The sequence below is a fragment of the Monodelphis domestica genome, chromosome 1 (assembly GCF_027887165.1).
Source record: "Monodelphis domestica isolate mMonDom1 chromosome 1, mMonDom1.pri, whole genome shotgun sequence".
NCBI lineage: Eukaryota > Metazoa > Chordata > Mammalia > Didelphimorphia > Didelphidae > Monodelphis > Monodelphis domestica.
The window spans coordinates 119,052,022-119,065,958 of NC_077227.1; the positions used below are offsets into that span (position 1 = coordinate 119,052,022).

The following is a 13,937-nucleotide window of genomic DNA, read 5'->3' on the forward strand; positions in this document are numbered from 1 at the left end:
AAATAAGTTTAAAGTGTCAGTATCCTTTACAACACCATAGAAAATGAAACAGACTCCTGGAGAGAAAAGCAACTCATTCTCTCACAGCTCACCGTATGTTGTATATCTTAGATTATTTCTTGGTGTGATGGAGATGATATTATTTTTACAATGCAATCAGTTGAAAACTCTGTCTTAAATGGAAGATACAGCCTTGTAACGCCAAGGTTAATTTGGGTCACTTAAAAAAATAAAACAACTTTAAACCACTCAAATTGAAACTTTACAGTAGAAAAACTGTCGCTTATCAAACACTGGCAGTTGGTATGTATTTGTTTTATTTTCAAATTTTAATTAAATACAGTAGTGGTTTTTTCCAACTCACAAATGGCTTTTCTGCTTTTGCTTCATTTCCTGTGCCTGATAAAGGATAAGGGAGTTCCCTGTCCTGAATGTACCAAAGACTGGCAAGTAAAGAAGCTGCACTGGTAGGAAAGATTATCTCCTCAATATCTAGGACAAGGTGGGTATAGAAAGACAAACAGAATATTGTGCCAAGATACTTCTGATAGGTTAGAGACAGGAAATAAATTTTGAACTTAAAGGTCCTGGAAATTTGCCTCTCCTTTATAGGCTTTAGAAGTGGAAAAAACCCTGAAAATCATTTAGTCCAACCTCAGATGAGGAAACTGAAACCCAGGGAGGAGAACTGATTTCCCCAAGATCACCTACATAGCCTGTAGCAGAGTCAGCATTTGAACCTAGGGCTTTTGGTTTTCTGCCCCAAACTTCTTCAATTTCACTGCTCTCTGGGGTAAGTGACCTTGAACTCTTTTCTGCAAGTGGAGCCTTCTAATGGTCACAAGGCTGCATTCATGATCTCTAGGCTTGATTTACTGATCACTCTTATTAGATGGATTAGCTGTATTTTCTGGTAGGATCTCAAGTAGTGCTCCCACCTGTTTTTTTTTTAAAATATATTTTATTTGATCATTTCCAAGCATTATTCGTTAAAGACATAGATCATTTTCTTTTCCTCCCGCCCACCCCCCATAGCCAACGTGTAAGTCCACTGGGCATTAGATGTTTTCTTGATTTGAACCCATTGCTTTGTTGATAGTATTTGCATTAGAGTGTTCATTTAGAGTCTATCCTCTGTCATGTCCCCTCAACCTCTGTATTCAGGCAGTTGCTTTTTCTTGGTGTTTCCACTCCCATAGTTTATCCTTTGCTTATGAATGGTGTTTTTTTCTCCTGGATCCCTGCAAGTTGTTCAGGGACATTACACCGCCACTAATGGAGAAGTCCCACCTGTTTTTTTTAAAGTTGTAATTAAATGGCTTTGCCATCTGAATAATACAGTATGAAACTGACTTTACCTGTACAGGGCTCAGTTTCCCCATCTGTAAGATGAAGAGGTTGAACTAGTTGGCATCTGAAGTTTCTTCTAGCCCTTGATCTAAAAATCATGTAAAATACTAAACTAGAACTAGAGAAATACCTCCCATGTATTGTAGATTCTCCGTGAAAGAATTATTAAAAGAAAAGACCTGAACAAGAGCCACATGGGATGAGGAAATATGCTTTTATCATGTGGATTTTCTCTCTTAGTAGCAATACTTTGTATTGGTTGCAACACAGAAGAGCAGTAAGGGCTAGGCAAGGGGAGATAAATGGAGTTATCTGTATCTGAGGCACATTTCAACCCAAGACTTCCTCTAGCCACTGAGCCACCTAGCTACCTACTCCACCCTTCCTCCAATAATCTCTCTATTGTGTCAACTAGAAGTTGTTTCACGAATCAGCTTTTTATGAAATATATAGAAGTTTTAATTCAAATATGATGGATATCAATGAAGGCATGTGAATTTTAGTGTTCAACAAAAACATTATAAATGTTGTTATTAATCTTGCACAATTTTTGTTGTTACTCAAATATTATAGGAAAGATTTCAAGTGGTCTGTTTATTTCATTCCTTTGCCCACAGTGAGAGTTATTTTTACTTTCCCTCAGAGAAATGGAAAATCATCTTAAGTTTTAGTTGTTGTTTCTTTTTGCTTTTTTTCTAAAATGACAGGGGAAAAATCTGTGTATTTATGGAAAAGGAAGGGCTTCTGCATTTTCTGATGTAACCAGAACCCTCATGCTACTCATTATTGACCTTAGGAGCCAGAACCGCAAAATGACAGTAAATTAAGACAAGCTTTTGACTTCCCCTTTGAAGGATTTCCCCTTTAGATGACTTAGAGTAAGAGCAGTCTCAGTCATACTGTACCTGTGGAATTACTGGCAATACCACTGTGGTGTAGCCTTAAAGGGAGCTTAAATAAAGTAATTTAATTTCTGGGCTATGAGAAATGTAAACCTCAAAGGAAATATAATACAAAGCATGTGCCTCACAAGTAATAGTCACTCAATTTATGTTTTCTCAATGGCCAAAGCATCTACTATAAATGAGATACGGTGTTAGGGATCAGGGATACAAAGAAGATACAAAGATAAAGGTCTTCCCTTCCTTCAGGTTGTGAATCAGATGCTTCTAATCCTCTGAGCCTTCTCTAAATCTTTCCATTCCCCTTTCCTTAGGACATTGAATCAATGAACAAGCATTTATTAAATGCTTGATCTTAAAAAGTTTATTTTTCTCAGGGAAAACACTATGTAAATTTAAGCATATTTCAGAATAAACATAAAATAGGTATATAGTACATTAGGAAAGGACATTAACAATTGGGAGGAATTATTTATAGAAGGTTGTGCTCAACCTGAGGGATTCCAAAAGGCAGAGCTGATTAAAAAAAAAAGAATGCATTTTAGACATGAGGAATAGCTAATACCAACGCTAAAATATGGAGAGATGAGATGAAATTGGTTTGACAAGAAGGTTACTCTTGATGGACTGTAGATTTCAGGAAAGAAGGAGGACAGTAAATAAAAAACAAATAATCTCTTGGCCCTCAAATTTTTCAGAGCATTGCCTGGACCTCTATTCCGCATTTATTTTACTTTTCCTTGTATCCTAACTATTTGCTTTCCTTTATAATACCTTGCAGGTAGAAGGTACATTGTTGGATTATCTTGAATTGGAAAATGGCAACATTCTTGGCCACAAGAAGTTATAGTTCTTTTTTGTTATTGTTCAGTTGCCTCAGTCATGACTCATTCTTCAAGAAGACCGATTTAGTTTTCTTGCCAAAAATATTGGTGTGCTTTGCCATTTCCTTTTCCAGCTCATTTGTAGAGGAGGAAACTAAAGCAAACAAGGTTAGTGACTTGCCCAAGGTCACATAGCTAGTAAGTTTCTGAGGCCTGGTACTCTATCCATTGTACAACACAGCTGCCTCTGTTTAATAACCTATTATGTAGATAAAATACACCTGAAAATAACTTTAATAATATATTAGATAATTAATAAATCCCTAGGTGAATTCAGACTAAGTATCTTGGGAGATTCAAGATGTGAGAAATAAAACTTTTATTTGGTGTGAACTCCAATTGTGGAGCTCACTACCCAGTATTATGAGATGCTGGTACCGCATATAAAGGAAACTTTTTTGAAACAACATAAAAAATAGAAACAGAAAAGTACAATCAGGCAGTTTGGCAGTTTACCAGGGGCAACTCTGTTTTGATGAATTGATTGTCTCCAATAAAGACCTTCTTTATAAACAAATTTTTGAATTAAGAACAGTCTTTTCAGGACTGCTATCATCTGCTAATCACTCATGACAGTTAATTGGACCTGAATTTTTACTGTGAAACAACTTCATTGCTATCTTATGGCAATATATACCTATGGATTAGTTTTCAGTAGCAAGAACAGAGGTTGTCTCATCTTGAGTTAAAAAACAATAACAACAACATAGGATCATAGACCTAAAATTAGAATAGACTTAAGGAGTCAATTTGCTTTAACTTTTTCATTTTACAGTTAATGAAATTGAGACTCAAGGAAGTTATAAAGGGACTTAAGGGAGGTCCTTAAGTTTTAAGCATCAGACATGGGATTTGAACTCAGGTTCTTTGACTCTAGAGTCACTGCTTTCTACTGAGTTCCTTTCCCTCCCAGAACAACTTTTAATTATCCCCACAGTCACAGCACCCCTCCAATACCTTTAAAAAAAAAAGCTCAAAATGATGGTCACCCTTTTGAAAAGGTTACTACTAGTCCTTGTCTCACATATTCATATATTTCCTAAACAGACAGAGAAACAAAAGGGATTTCACAAAAAAAAAAAAAAGATATTGCACAAAGATTTTTCTCAAAATATTTGTTGATGCTTGGGGTATGGGAGTGGCCAGGGTAGGTAGTTCATTTTTTCACACTTTTTTTTCTTTTTTTGACTAGTATTTAAATTTGTTTTCTTTAATTGAATTTAGCAACAACTTTGTACAATTGTTTTCTGACATTTTTTTATTCAGATTCTCTTCCCTCCCTCACCCTGAGAGAGTAAACAATCTGATATAGGTTTTGCCAGTGTTGTCATGTATTATGTATTTCCATATTCCTCATGCTGTTCTCATTATTTTTTAAACCATATCTGTAGTCCCAAGAACTAGAGGATAGACAGAAGAATAAGGAGGTGGGATGAAAAAAAGGAAAAATCAACCAAGAGAAAGCCAGAATGAGAAAATGGGACTAGGTCTGCTTTAGATCAGAGTGAGAAAAATTCAGAAGTGTATTCTTGTGTGAGTTAACATTATACAAGCTGAGGTAGTGCCAGAGTATATGCAAAAAAGGGTTTATTGCTAGGAGGAATAATGGCCTAACATAAATTTCTCGATCTAAACCAAAGCATAATAATTAATGTTGTGTGGGTGATTGATTTCCTATACATCTTGCTACTCACACTGTGATCTGTGACAGGAAATGAGGTATTGGTCAAAATATGATGGAACAGCTGGATAGTTGCATTTATGTGTGGGAGGGAACAGAGGAAAACAAACTAAGCAGATCTGTGAGTCAGTCCAAAGATTGCAAAATAAATTCAGATGGAATCCATAGAATATAAATATGTGACTAATTTGTTGTTGATATTTGAGTTGTATGGGCTTATAAAATGTAATTTCCCTCTACTCAAAATGACTTCCAAGGTTATTGGTCTATGTGTGTGTGTGTTTATATGTATATTTTCTAAAACAGCCCAATTGTTTTGGCTATTGATGTGGTACTAGTTGTATAGAATGATGCCTTTTCAGACAGAAGATATGATTTTGTCATGTGATCATCAGTAAATTCACATGACTTCTCATCCCATTGTCTCTGTGTTTCTCTCATATCTTTGCTGAAGTCTAAAGTGGGAACCCTCCTAAATATATGTATATTACTTCTTCCAATAGACTGTAAGTCCCTTGAAGACAGAAAGTCTTTTATTTTTTTTTCTTTGCATTCCTAACACTTTGATTACTACAGGGCACTGAGTAAGTACTGAAGAACTACTTAATTAATAGATTAACTATTTTGAATTGAACTATGACATAAAATATAACCAAAGCCTATTTAAAGTTAAAATTTGAAACACAAGAATGAGGTTTGTATGTTAACATCCCTATCCCCTCTGTTCTTACTATGGCTCTATTATTGTCTCATTCTAGGGGAAGAAAATGTGATTGCTGTTCCACTGGGGAGTCGAAGTGTAAGGATCACTGTGAAAGGACCAGCACACCTCTGTAAATATCTCTTTTATAAGATGTGTACCTTGTATTTACTTTCAAACAGACAATTTACAAACCAGAACAGATGAAATCTCTCTTTTAAAAAATCCACACCCTTGTATTATTTACGTCTGTGGAATATAGAAGAATGCTTTTCGTATATGTGATACTAACCAGTGGGGGATGTAGAAAATAAACAAAGTAAGTCCTTGGAACCATTCTAAGAATTTTCCATTCAGATTTGTTGTGTTGGAGTTGGAATCAGATCCTTAAAGTATCTCTGGCTGCCAGACTGTGAGCCTAAGCCCCTGATGGAGCACAGGGCTCTCTTCATTTTGAGGTGGAAAGTAGCTTTCCTACATTGCTTCACTAATCACAGAAATATAAAGCATGCACTTAAAAAAACACATAATTAAAATACAGGGTTATACATCAACTTTGCTAGTTTGGCTTTAATAGAGGAAACCAACTTGTAAGTTTATCACAGGTTCTTTCCATCACTGGATCTGTGCATTCTGGTAAGCGTTACTTCTAAACTTCAGGTGTCTATGACTTCATTAGTGTTAATGAACTCTATGGACGGTGACATATCTACATTAGAGTAGCTAAAGAGTCCTGGGTATGTCACTTCATTTCTTTGGTTTTCTTATCTGTGAAATGGGAATAAAAGTATCTTCTTCAGAGTTGCTGAGAGGCTTAAATGAGTTACTATATAGAGTGATTTTTTTTTTTATTTTTCCCAGTTGTATATAAAAAACTATTATTAGTTTCTTAAAATTTTGAATTCCAATTTCTCTCCCTCTCTCTCCTCCTCCCCTTCCTGAGATGGTAAGCAGCTGGATATTGGTTACACATGTGCAATCATGCAAAACATATTAGACTTGTGAAAAAAAAACAGACCAAAAATAAACATAAAAATATAAAGTAAAAAATAGTATGCTTTGATCTGCATTCACTATCAGTTCTTCCTATAGAGTACTTTTCAAATCTTAAAGCCCTATATAAATGTCAAATTAGCAGCAGCAATGGTAGATGATGAAGAAAAGGAAGAATGAAACAAAGCTAAAGAGGATGATAATGATAATCCTCAGTAGATTTAATGGCCAAAATATTTCATTACTGGTCATATTAAGACTTTTGATAGTTACTTACTTAAAACCTTTTCAGTTTGATAGAAACTTCCAGAATTTGCAACTAGCCTTTGAGAACATGTAGTAAGGATGATCTTGGTTGATTGAGAGGCAGAATGGAACACTGCAAAGAACACTGGATGTAGTATCAAAAGACAGGTTCAAATTCTTCCTCAGTCACCTACTGGATTTTGGGCAAATCACTGGATTTATTAGTCTCTTATAGTTCCAGCTCTATATCAGACACTATTCTAAGCATTATGTCTCCCTAGTCCTTGGGTTTTCTCATATGTAAAACAAAGACATTGGATTCAATATCTGGTATCTGCCAGATAACTCGTACTGTTGTGTTATATGTTATGTAACATATACTGTTGTATAACACTTCTTTTCTGGGAAGAGGACTTTTTTTCAGCTTCTCTGAAAAAGAACAGCTCCAAAACATCTCAGAATCTGTCAAAGATCCCATAAAAACACAATAGCTATCTATTCTTCACTTTCTCCACCTGGAAAGCACAGACTTAGGAGCTTGGGTGAGTAGGACAATTACAGTCCAAACAATAAACCTCAGAGTTTCACTGACCCTATAAGTAAGAGAGGAAAAAATTCCCCACTTTGAGATTACCCACATTTCATTCTTTGGGGTGAGAGATCTTATTCATTTTCAAGTAAAAAATCCCATAGTTAAGACATTTTTTTCTGGGTCATATTTTTTTGTTTTTCTAAATGATTTCTTAAGAGGAGTAAAATCCTTGGTTGGTGTCTTTCTAGTGGCTTTGAAATTCATTGGACTTTTTGAAAACTGGGCTAAACTTTGGAATAGAATTGTCCTTTGTCAAAGATTTCCATTTAAAGTATTTCACTTATAGCTCTCCCAGCTAAGAGCCCGTCCTTTATTAGAACAGTAGGGAATTGTTAGAAAACATTTTAAGGCAATAATGAGGTAGTTAATGAACTGGAAGAAAACTTAAGGATATCCTGTATGTGGTATAATTTAAGTTTGGAAAGCTAGAGAAATTTAATGATGCCAGGGGCATGAGCAATGAATAGACCAGAAAGCCTTTTGCACCTTCAGTTTCATTAGACAAACTGTTATTATAAAGTCATTCAGTTACTTTTGTTAAACAAACAAAATTCAAACTGATTTTTAAATAAATATTATCCCTTTCCCAAGGAGTCATCTTCAGTGGCTATATGTGCTTATGCTGTTGATTCTATTTTGTAGCTGGCAAATGCATTTCTGGAATTCTCTTTTGAGAATTGCTTTTAGAGGCCAGAGCAGGTCAATATATTCGTTGCATTTGGAAACAGCCAAAAGTTATTCAGAGACAAATTTGTTCAATGAGGCAAGGCAATAACTATTAACTCCATACATTCATTTTTTTAGAAACAATTAAACTGATACCCCAAATCCTAGAAAAGCAATATAGCTATCCTATACACACTGATAATGTGAAGGAACTTAATTACTTGAAGGTGGACAAGGAAAATGGCAAACTCTTCAGTATCTTTGCCTAGAAAAGCCCATACAGGGTCATGAAGAGTAGGACTTGACTGAATGACTGAACAACAATTACTTGGAAGGCAGGATGGTATTGTAGGTAGAATTCTGGACCTCGGTTCAAGATTTATACCTGACATTTATTGGATTTATGATCATGGCAGGTCACTTAATCTTTCTATACCACAGTTTCCTCATCTATAAATTGGAGATAGTGAACTTAGCTTGAGGAGCTGTTCTGAGGTTGAAAAAAGATAATGCATGTAAAATTACTTGAAGATCCTAAAGAGCTCCATAAATGTCAATTGAAATTATTAGTAAATGCCCAAAATAATATAAATGTAATATGTTTAGGAGTTAAAATGCAAAGTGTGCCTATTAAGTAATGAGAGATTTTCTTGTGGCTTGTAAACTGTCTCTCTGAAGACTTCCAGATCCACTGAGTAATGTCCACAGCATTGAAATCAGCATCTAGTCGGGAATAAATGTCTTGGGCAAGATTTGAATTTGTCTTCCTAAGTCTAAATCTAGCACTGTTTCCACTATGCACTAAATAAATAATACATTAGGTATTAAAACTAACACATCATAAAAACAAAGAGGCAATAAGGACATCTCTATGCAATTATCTATGCCCCAACTAAAGTTTTACTTCCATCCCTCATTGTGGTGGGCTGAAAATCTTGGCTTTGCAAAGGCCAAATTAGTGGAGCACAGATTGACAGATTCTACAGAGCGGTAAGGATTTGAGTAGAAGCACACCATAATGTTTGACGACCAACCTAAAAGAAGTCTAAAGAGTCTTATGAACAAAACGCTACTTTCCGGTACTCAGAGCTGGTCTACTAAGGCTCCCAAATGATGTCTTCCCGGCTTTTAATTTTTCTGTTTCTTAGCAACTTGGCTCCAGCTTAAGTCTTTTGGTTTCATCCTTCTTCCCTTCCTTTCTTCTTTCTCCTCACTAAGTTATCCTTGAACTGGTGAAGATAGCTCTCACACCAGCAAGCCATACATCCTTGATGTGTTTAAGTGGAATGATGTGGGAGGTAGTGTGGCATATAGAAAGAGCACTATTGGTTTAGAATTCAAACAAAGGAATTGCTTTTAAATCTAGCTATTGCCTATGTGGTGTTCGACAGGTCACCTGATCTTTTTTCCTTGGGCCTCCTTTTCCTCAGCTATATAATGAAGGGTTGGATTAGATAATCTTTGAGATCCTTTTCAGCTCTAGATCTATGACTATGACTTATTTAAAATAATGAAGTGACAATTTAGGACCTGTACAATGAATATCAATGAGTGTATGGGAAATCTTCCTCTCAGCCTTGTTGCTTTATTCAGAGGCAGTCAGCTTCCAAGATGATCTTGTCTAGGTAGAGTCCAGGCACACACACCCTTCAGGCTGCACCATCAGCTCTAGACAGACAGTTTACCTTCAACAGCTTGGAACTTTTCCCCTGCCAGCTCTTGGAGAATTCTGAGTCTTGAGGGCTGCCAATCAAACTACTGTGCTACTTCTTGCACTTTATAATTTCCCTCTCTACACATCACATTAAAAATCATAATAGTCCTATGATAAATATATATGATTATTATTATTAATTTTAAAATTAGTAAAAAAATGTACTAGAAACAATTTTGTAATAATCGTAGAATACAAAGGGGCTTTGGGGAAAATTTTGACTACCACTTCTCTGCAAAATATTCTGCACAGGGAATTTTGAAATGATACTTTTTTTGTCTCTTCTTAATAGCAAGGAGAGGGCAATCTAAATTGTTTCATTAATTATTTTTTAAAACACAGCTATTAAAGGATATGAATAGACAATTTTCAGATGAAGAAATCAAGTTATCAATAATCATATGAAAAAAATGTTCTAAATGACTTTTGATTAAAGAAATGCAAATTTAAAAAAAAACTCTGGGTACCACCTCACACCTATCAGATTGGTCAATATGAGAGTAAAGGAAAATAATAAATGTTTGAGGAGATGTGGCAACATAGAGATACTAATGCAGGTAAAGTTGTGAACTGATTCAAATATTCTGGAGGGCAAATTGGAGTTAAACCTAAAGGGCTATAAAAGAATGCTTACTTTTTGATCTAGTAATACCACTACTAAGTCTGTATCCCAGAGATAAAAAAATGTAAAAGTACTTGATTGTACAAAAATGTTTATAACTGCTCTTTTGTGGTGGCAATTAACAAAGGATACAAAAGGGATGTCCATCATTTGGAGAATGGTTGAACAAATTGTGGCATATGATGGTGATGGAATATTATTTTGCTATAAGGAATGATGAGCAGGGTTATTTCAGAAAGAGCAGGAAAGACCTATGTGAACTGATGCAGAATGAACAGAACCAGGAGAACATTGTACATAGTAACAGCAATATTGTGGAATGATCAAATGTGATAGACTTTGCTACTAACAGCAATACAATGATCCAGTACAATTTTGAGGGACTTCTGGAAAAGAATGCTTTCCACCTCCAGAGAAAGAACTCTTGGAGTAAGAACACAGATGGAAGCATAGGATTTATCACTTGTTTATTTGGGTATGTTTTTTAGGGCTTTGGTTTTATTATTCACTTAAAAATGAATAATATGGAAACATGTTTTATGTGATAATACATGATTTACCCAGATTGAATTACTTGACAGCCCTGTGAAGGGGGAAGGAAGAAGAGTGAGAGACAATTTGAATTATAAAACTTTGGAAAACTCATGTGGAAATGTGTTATTAAAATAATTTTTTAAAAATACCCAGCTACTTCAGCAGGCAAATATTTAGAAGCCTAACTAAAGTCTGTCTTAAATTTAATCTTCTAGTATATCCCTCTTTTTTCCTCCTTTTCTATATTCTTTTCACCTACTCATCCCCAAATTCCTCTGTCAACAACACCAAAGGGAGTAAAGGGGAAAAACATCCTGAAAGGGTAATGTGAAAAGTGTGGGTGTAGGGTAAAATGAATAATTACTCTTTTGCCTCCTCTAAGGTACAAAATTTATAGGTGGAATTTATTTGAGTCTTTACTTCTTGATAGCAGCTAAAAAAGCTGTCTTCGATTTGCCCCCTGTTTCATCTTCCTATGTGACTGCCTAGCCCCATAAACCTAGGCCCTTGACTCTAGAAACTAGCTATAAAGTGAACATGGGGAAAGAAGGGAAGATAAAAATTGGAAACGGAGACATTAATTGGAAATTAGATGTGCCCAAATTTAGAAAAGTAGAGCCTTTCAGGTATATGGTAATCTCTAGGTTTTCCATTCAGATTTATTATAAAAAGCAGCCTGATCTTCAATTTCAAGAGGCACAAGGCTTTTAGGGAACATGTGAAATTTTTACTAAAAAATATAGTCATAAGAAATTTTATCTTGGAATCTGAATTGTTTTAATTTCAATTGAAATGGTTTTATTGTGCTGAATTGAGTAATTTTATTCTTGAAAGAAACTGAAAGACTCTGAACAAATAATTTCACCCTTTGAACCAGCTTAATCTTTAATACAATTTGAAAGTAAAATTCTGTGGCCCTCTTCCTTGCCCAGATGGCCTAAGAATTTGTGATTACACCAGTGGAAAACTTTGGCATTCTTTGGCATCGAGATGCTTCCCTTCCATCCCCACCCCAATGAGCATAAAGCAGTCAGTGGTCTGTACCAGTAACGAAGAGCTACAATGTGCCTGTCTGCCTGTCTCTGCTTATTTAAACTGGGAATGTGCTTTAGTGTTCATAATCTCAATCAAATCTTTCAGCATGCATTTATTAAATGACTAAAATATGCCTGCTAGGAACTATGCTTGGCAATGGGGATACAAAGACTAAAAAGAAATGGTCTTTATCCTCAAGATAAGAACAAAGCTAAAAGAACAAGACAAAACAAAAAAACAGACTCAGCGCTATAACTTTCTCCCTGTTCCTTAAAGCCTCCCTTCACATACCCTCATCTAGTTGGCTTCCATTCCACACATCATTCTTGGAGCCACTAAGAAATTAGTGACTTAGTGTGTGTGTGTGTGTTATAAAAATATTTAGTGAATTGAGGAAAGTATGCTGTCTAGATGTTGTCTACCTTTCTGAGTAGATTTTTGGCTGTCAACAACTGGGTATTTGGACATTCTATAATTATAGTCAAATACACAGTTTTATCTGAGGACTTTTCCTAACTTTTTTCCTTTTATGGATACTCTTCTTCTTTATTAGTCTTTTCCTGTTTTCTTTCCTTTTGTATCTAGTCTCTCTACTAATATTTCACTTATTAGATTTTAAACTAGTAGAATCTTATTGTAGAATGCAGGTAGTCTTCATATCTAAGTCATTTCTCTGACACCAATGACTGTGATCCCCCAGCAAAGTTTAACCTCTAGGCACTGTAGGCAACTCAATGAGATTATAAGATACAAAATACTCCATACAGATAATTTCTATGTCAAGACTTCCCTACAACTCTGAAGTCACAGGTGCAGAAAAAAACTAAACATTTTAATGCTATTTAATTGTTTTTGTACCATTTAATGATAAAACATATTTGACTCCTTTATGATTATAAATTGCTTTTCCCCTCAGATCTCATTTGGTCTTCACAATAACCTGGTAAAGCAGGAAGTAAAAATGAGATTGTTCCCACTTTATAGATGAGACAATTGAGATTCTAAGCCATATCTGGAACCCATATTCTTCCTCCCTAAATTTAGAACACTTTCCACTACATCACATTGCCTTTCAAAGAACCTCATGGGAACTAGAAAAAACTTTGTCCATACTTTCCAAATATCCAATATGATCAGGGATTTATTCCAGACTTTGATTTCAAGGTCATTGCCTCAAAGCAGCTGGTTTTTGTGGGCTTGAAAGTAGCCAGAATACTTCATACCCTTCTAATAAATTCTCCAAATCAGTAGCTCACTTATATCACTTGATTTTTCCCAGAAACATTCTCTGCCTTTCTGTCAGTGATAACTAGCGATGCCTGCAAAAGGTTACAATCTTTTGTGGATTTAGCACCAAGCTCTCTGGAATTCCTGTGGCAGCCACAGTAGCAGAGAGAAAATCCAACAAAAGAAAGCAGTATATAAATGCAAAACCTTTAAAACTCTATTCCTAGCTTTTCATTTTTCTATTTTCTAGCAACTTGGCTACAGATGTCAGACTTGGTATTTTTTGTCAACATCTCTTAAGAATAGCAAACTTACATTCTACCAATCATAGGAAGTCAGAGTTAGAAGGGAATTCATTTATTCCAATATATTCATTTTACAGATGATGAAATTGAAGCCTTAAGAGGTAATGTGATTTGTCAAAGGTCATGCAGCAAGTTAGTGGCAAGAGTTAGAACTAAAACTCAAATCTCTTGGTTCCCATTCCAGTTATCTTTCCCCTACCCTACCCTGCTTCTCTCAACCTTAGTTCATATCTAAGAAGCAGAATAAAATTAAGAATTATGACAGTTATCTGAATGAGAAAAAGCAAGAGTTCTTTTCCATGATTTTTGAACTATTTCAGGCAAACAGCTTATTTGAGGTTGATCCACCTAGGTAGTTACCTTACTTGTCAGCTTTGTTCATCTCAGAGTCAGGGATACAGTAGTAAATATTTAATTGGGTCTATAGTTGGAAAATGTTAGCAGGTATAAGGGGGGGAATCAGGTTTTTTTTTTTATAAAAAGGTT

General features: G+C 35.3%; 1 protein-coding gene across 2 annotated transcripts in view; it reads left to right on the forward strand.

Annotated features, from left to right (window-relative positions):
• The window catches only part of ADAMTSL3 (ADAMTS like 3), a 628,767-nt gene that overhangs the window by 399,731 nt on the left and 215,099 nt on the right, over positions 1–13,937 (forward strand). For both annotated transcript variants that reach the window (XM_007479267.3, XM_056805881.1), the window contains exon 8: positions 5,576–5,650. In XM_007479267.3, coding sequence (XP_007479329.1) covers positions 5,576–5,650 — 75 coding nt within the window. The remainder of the gene's footprint in view (positions 1–5,575; positions 5,651–13,937) is intronic.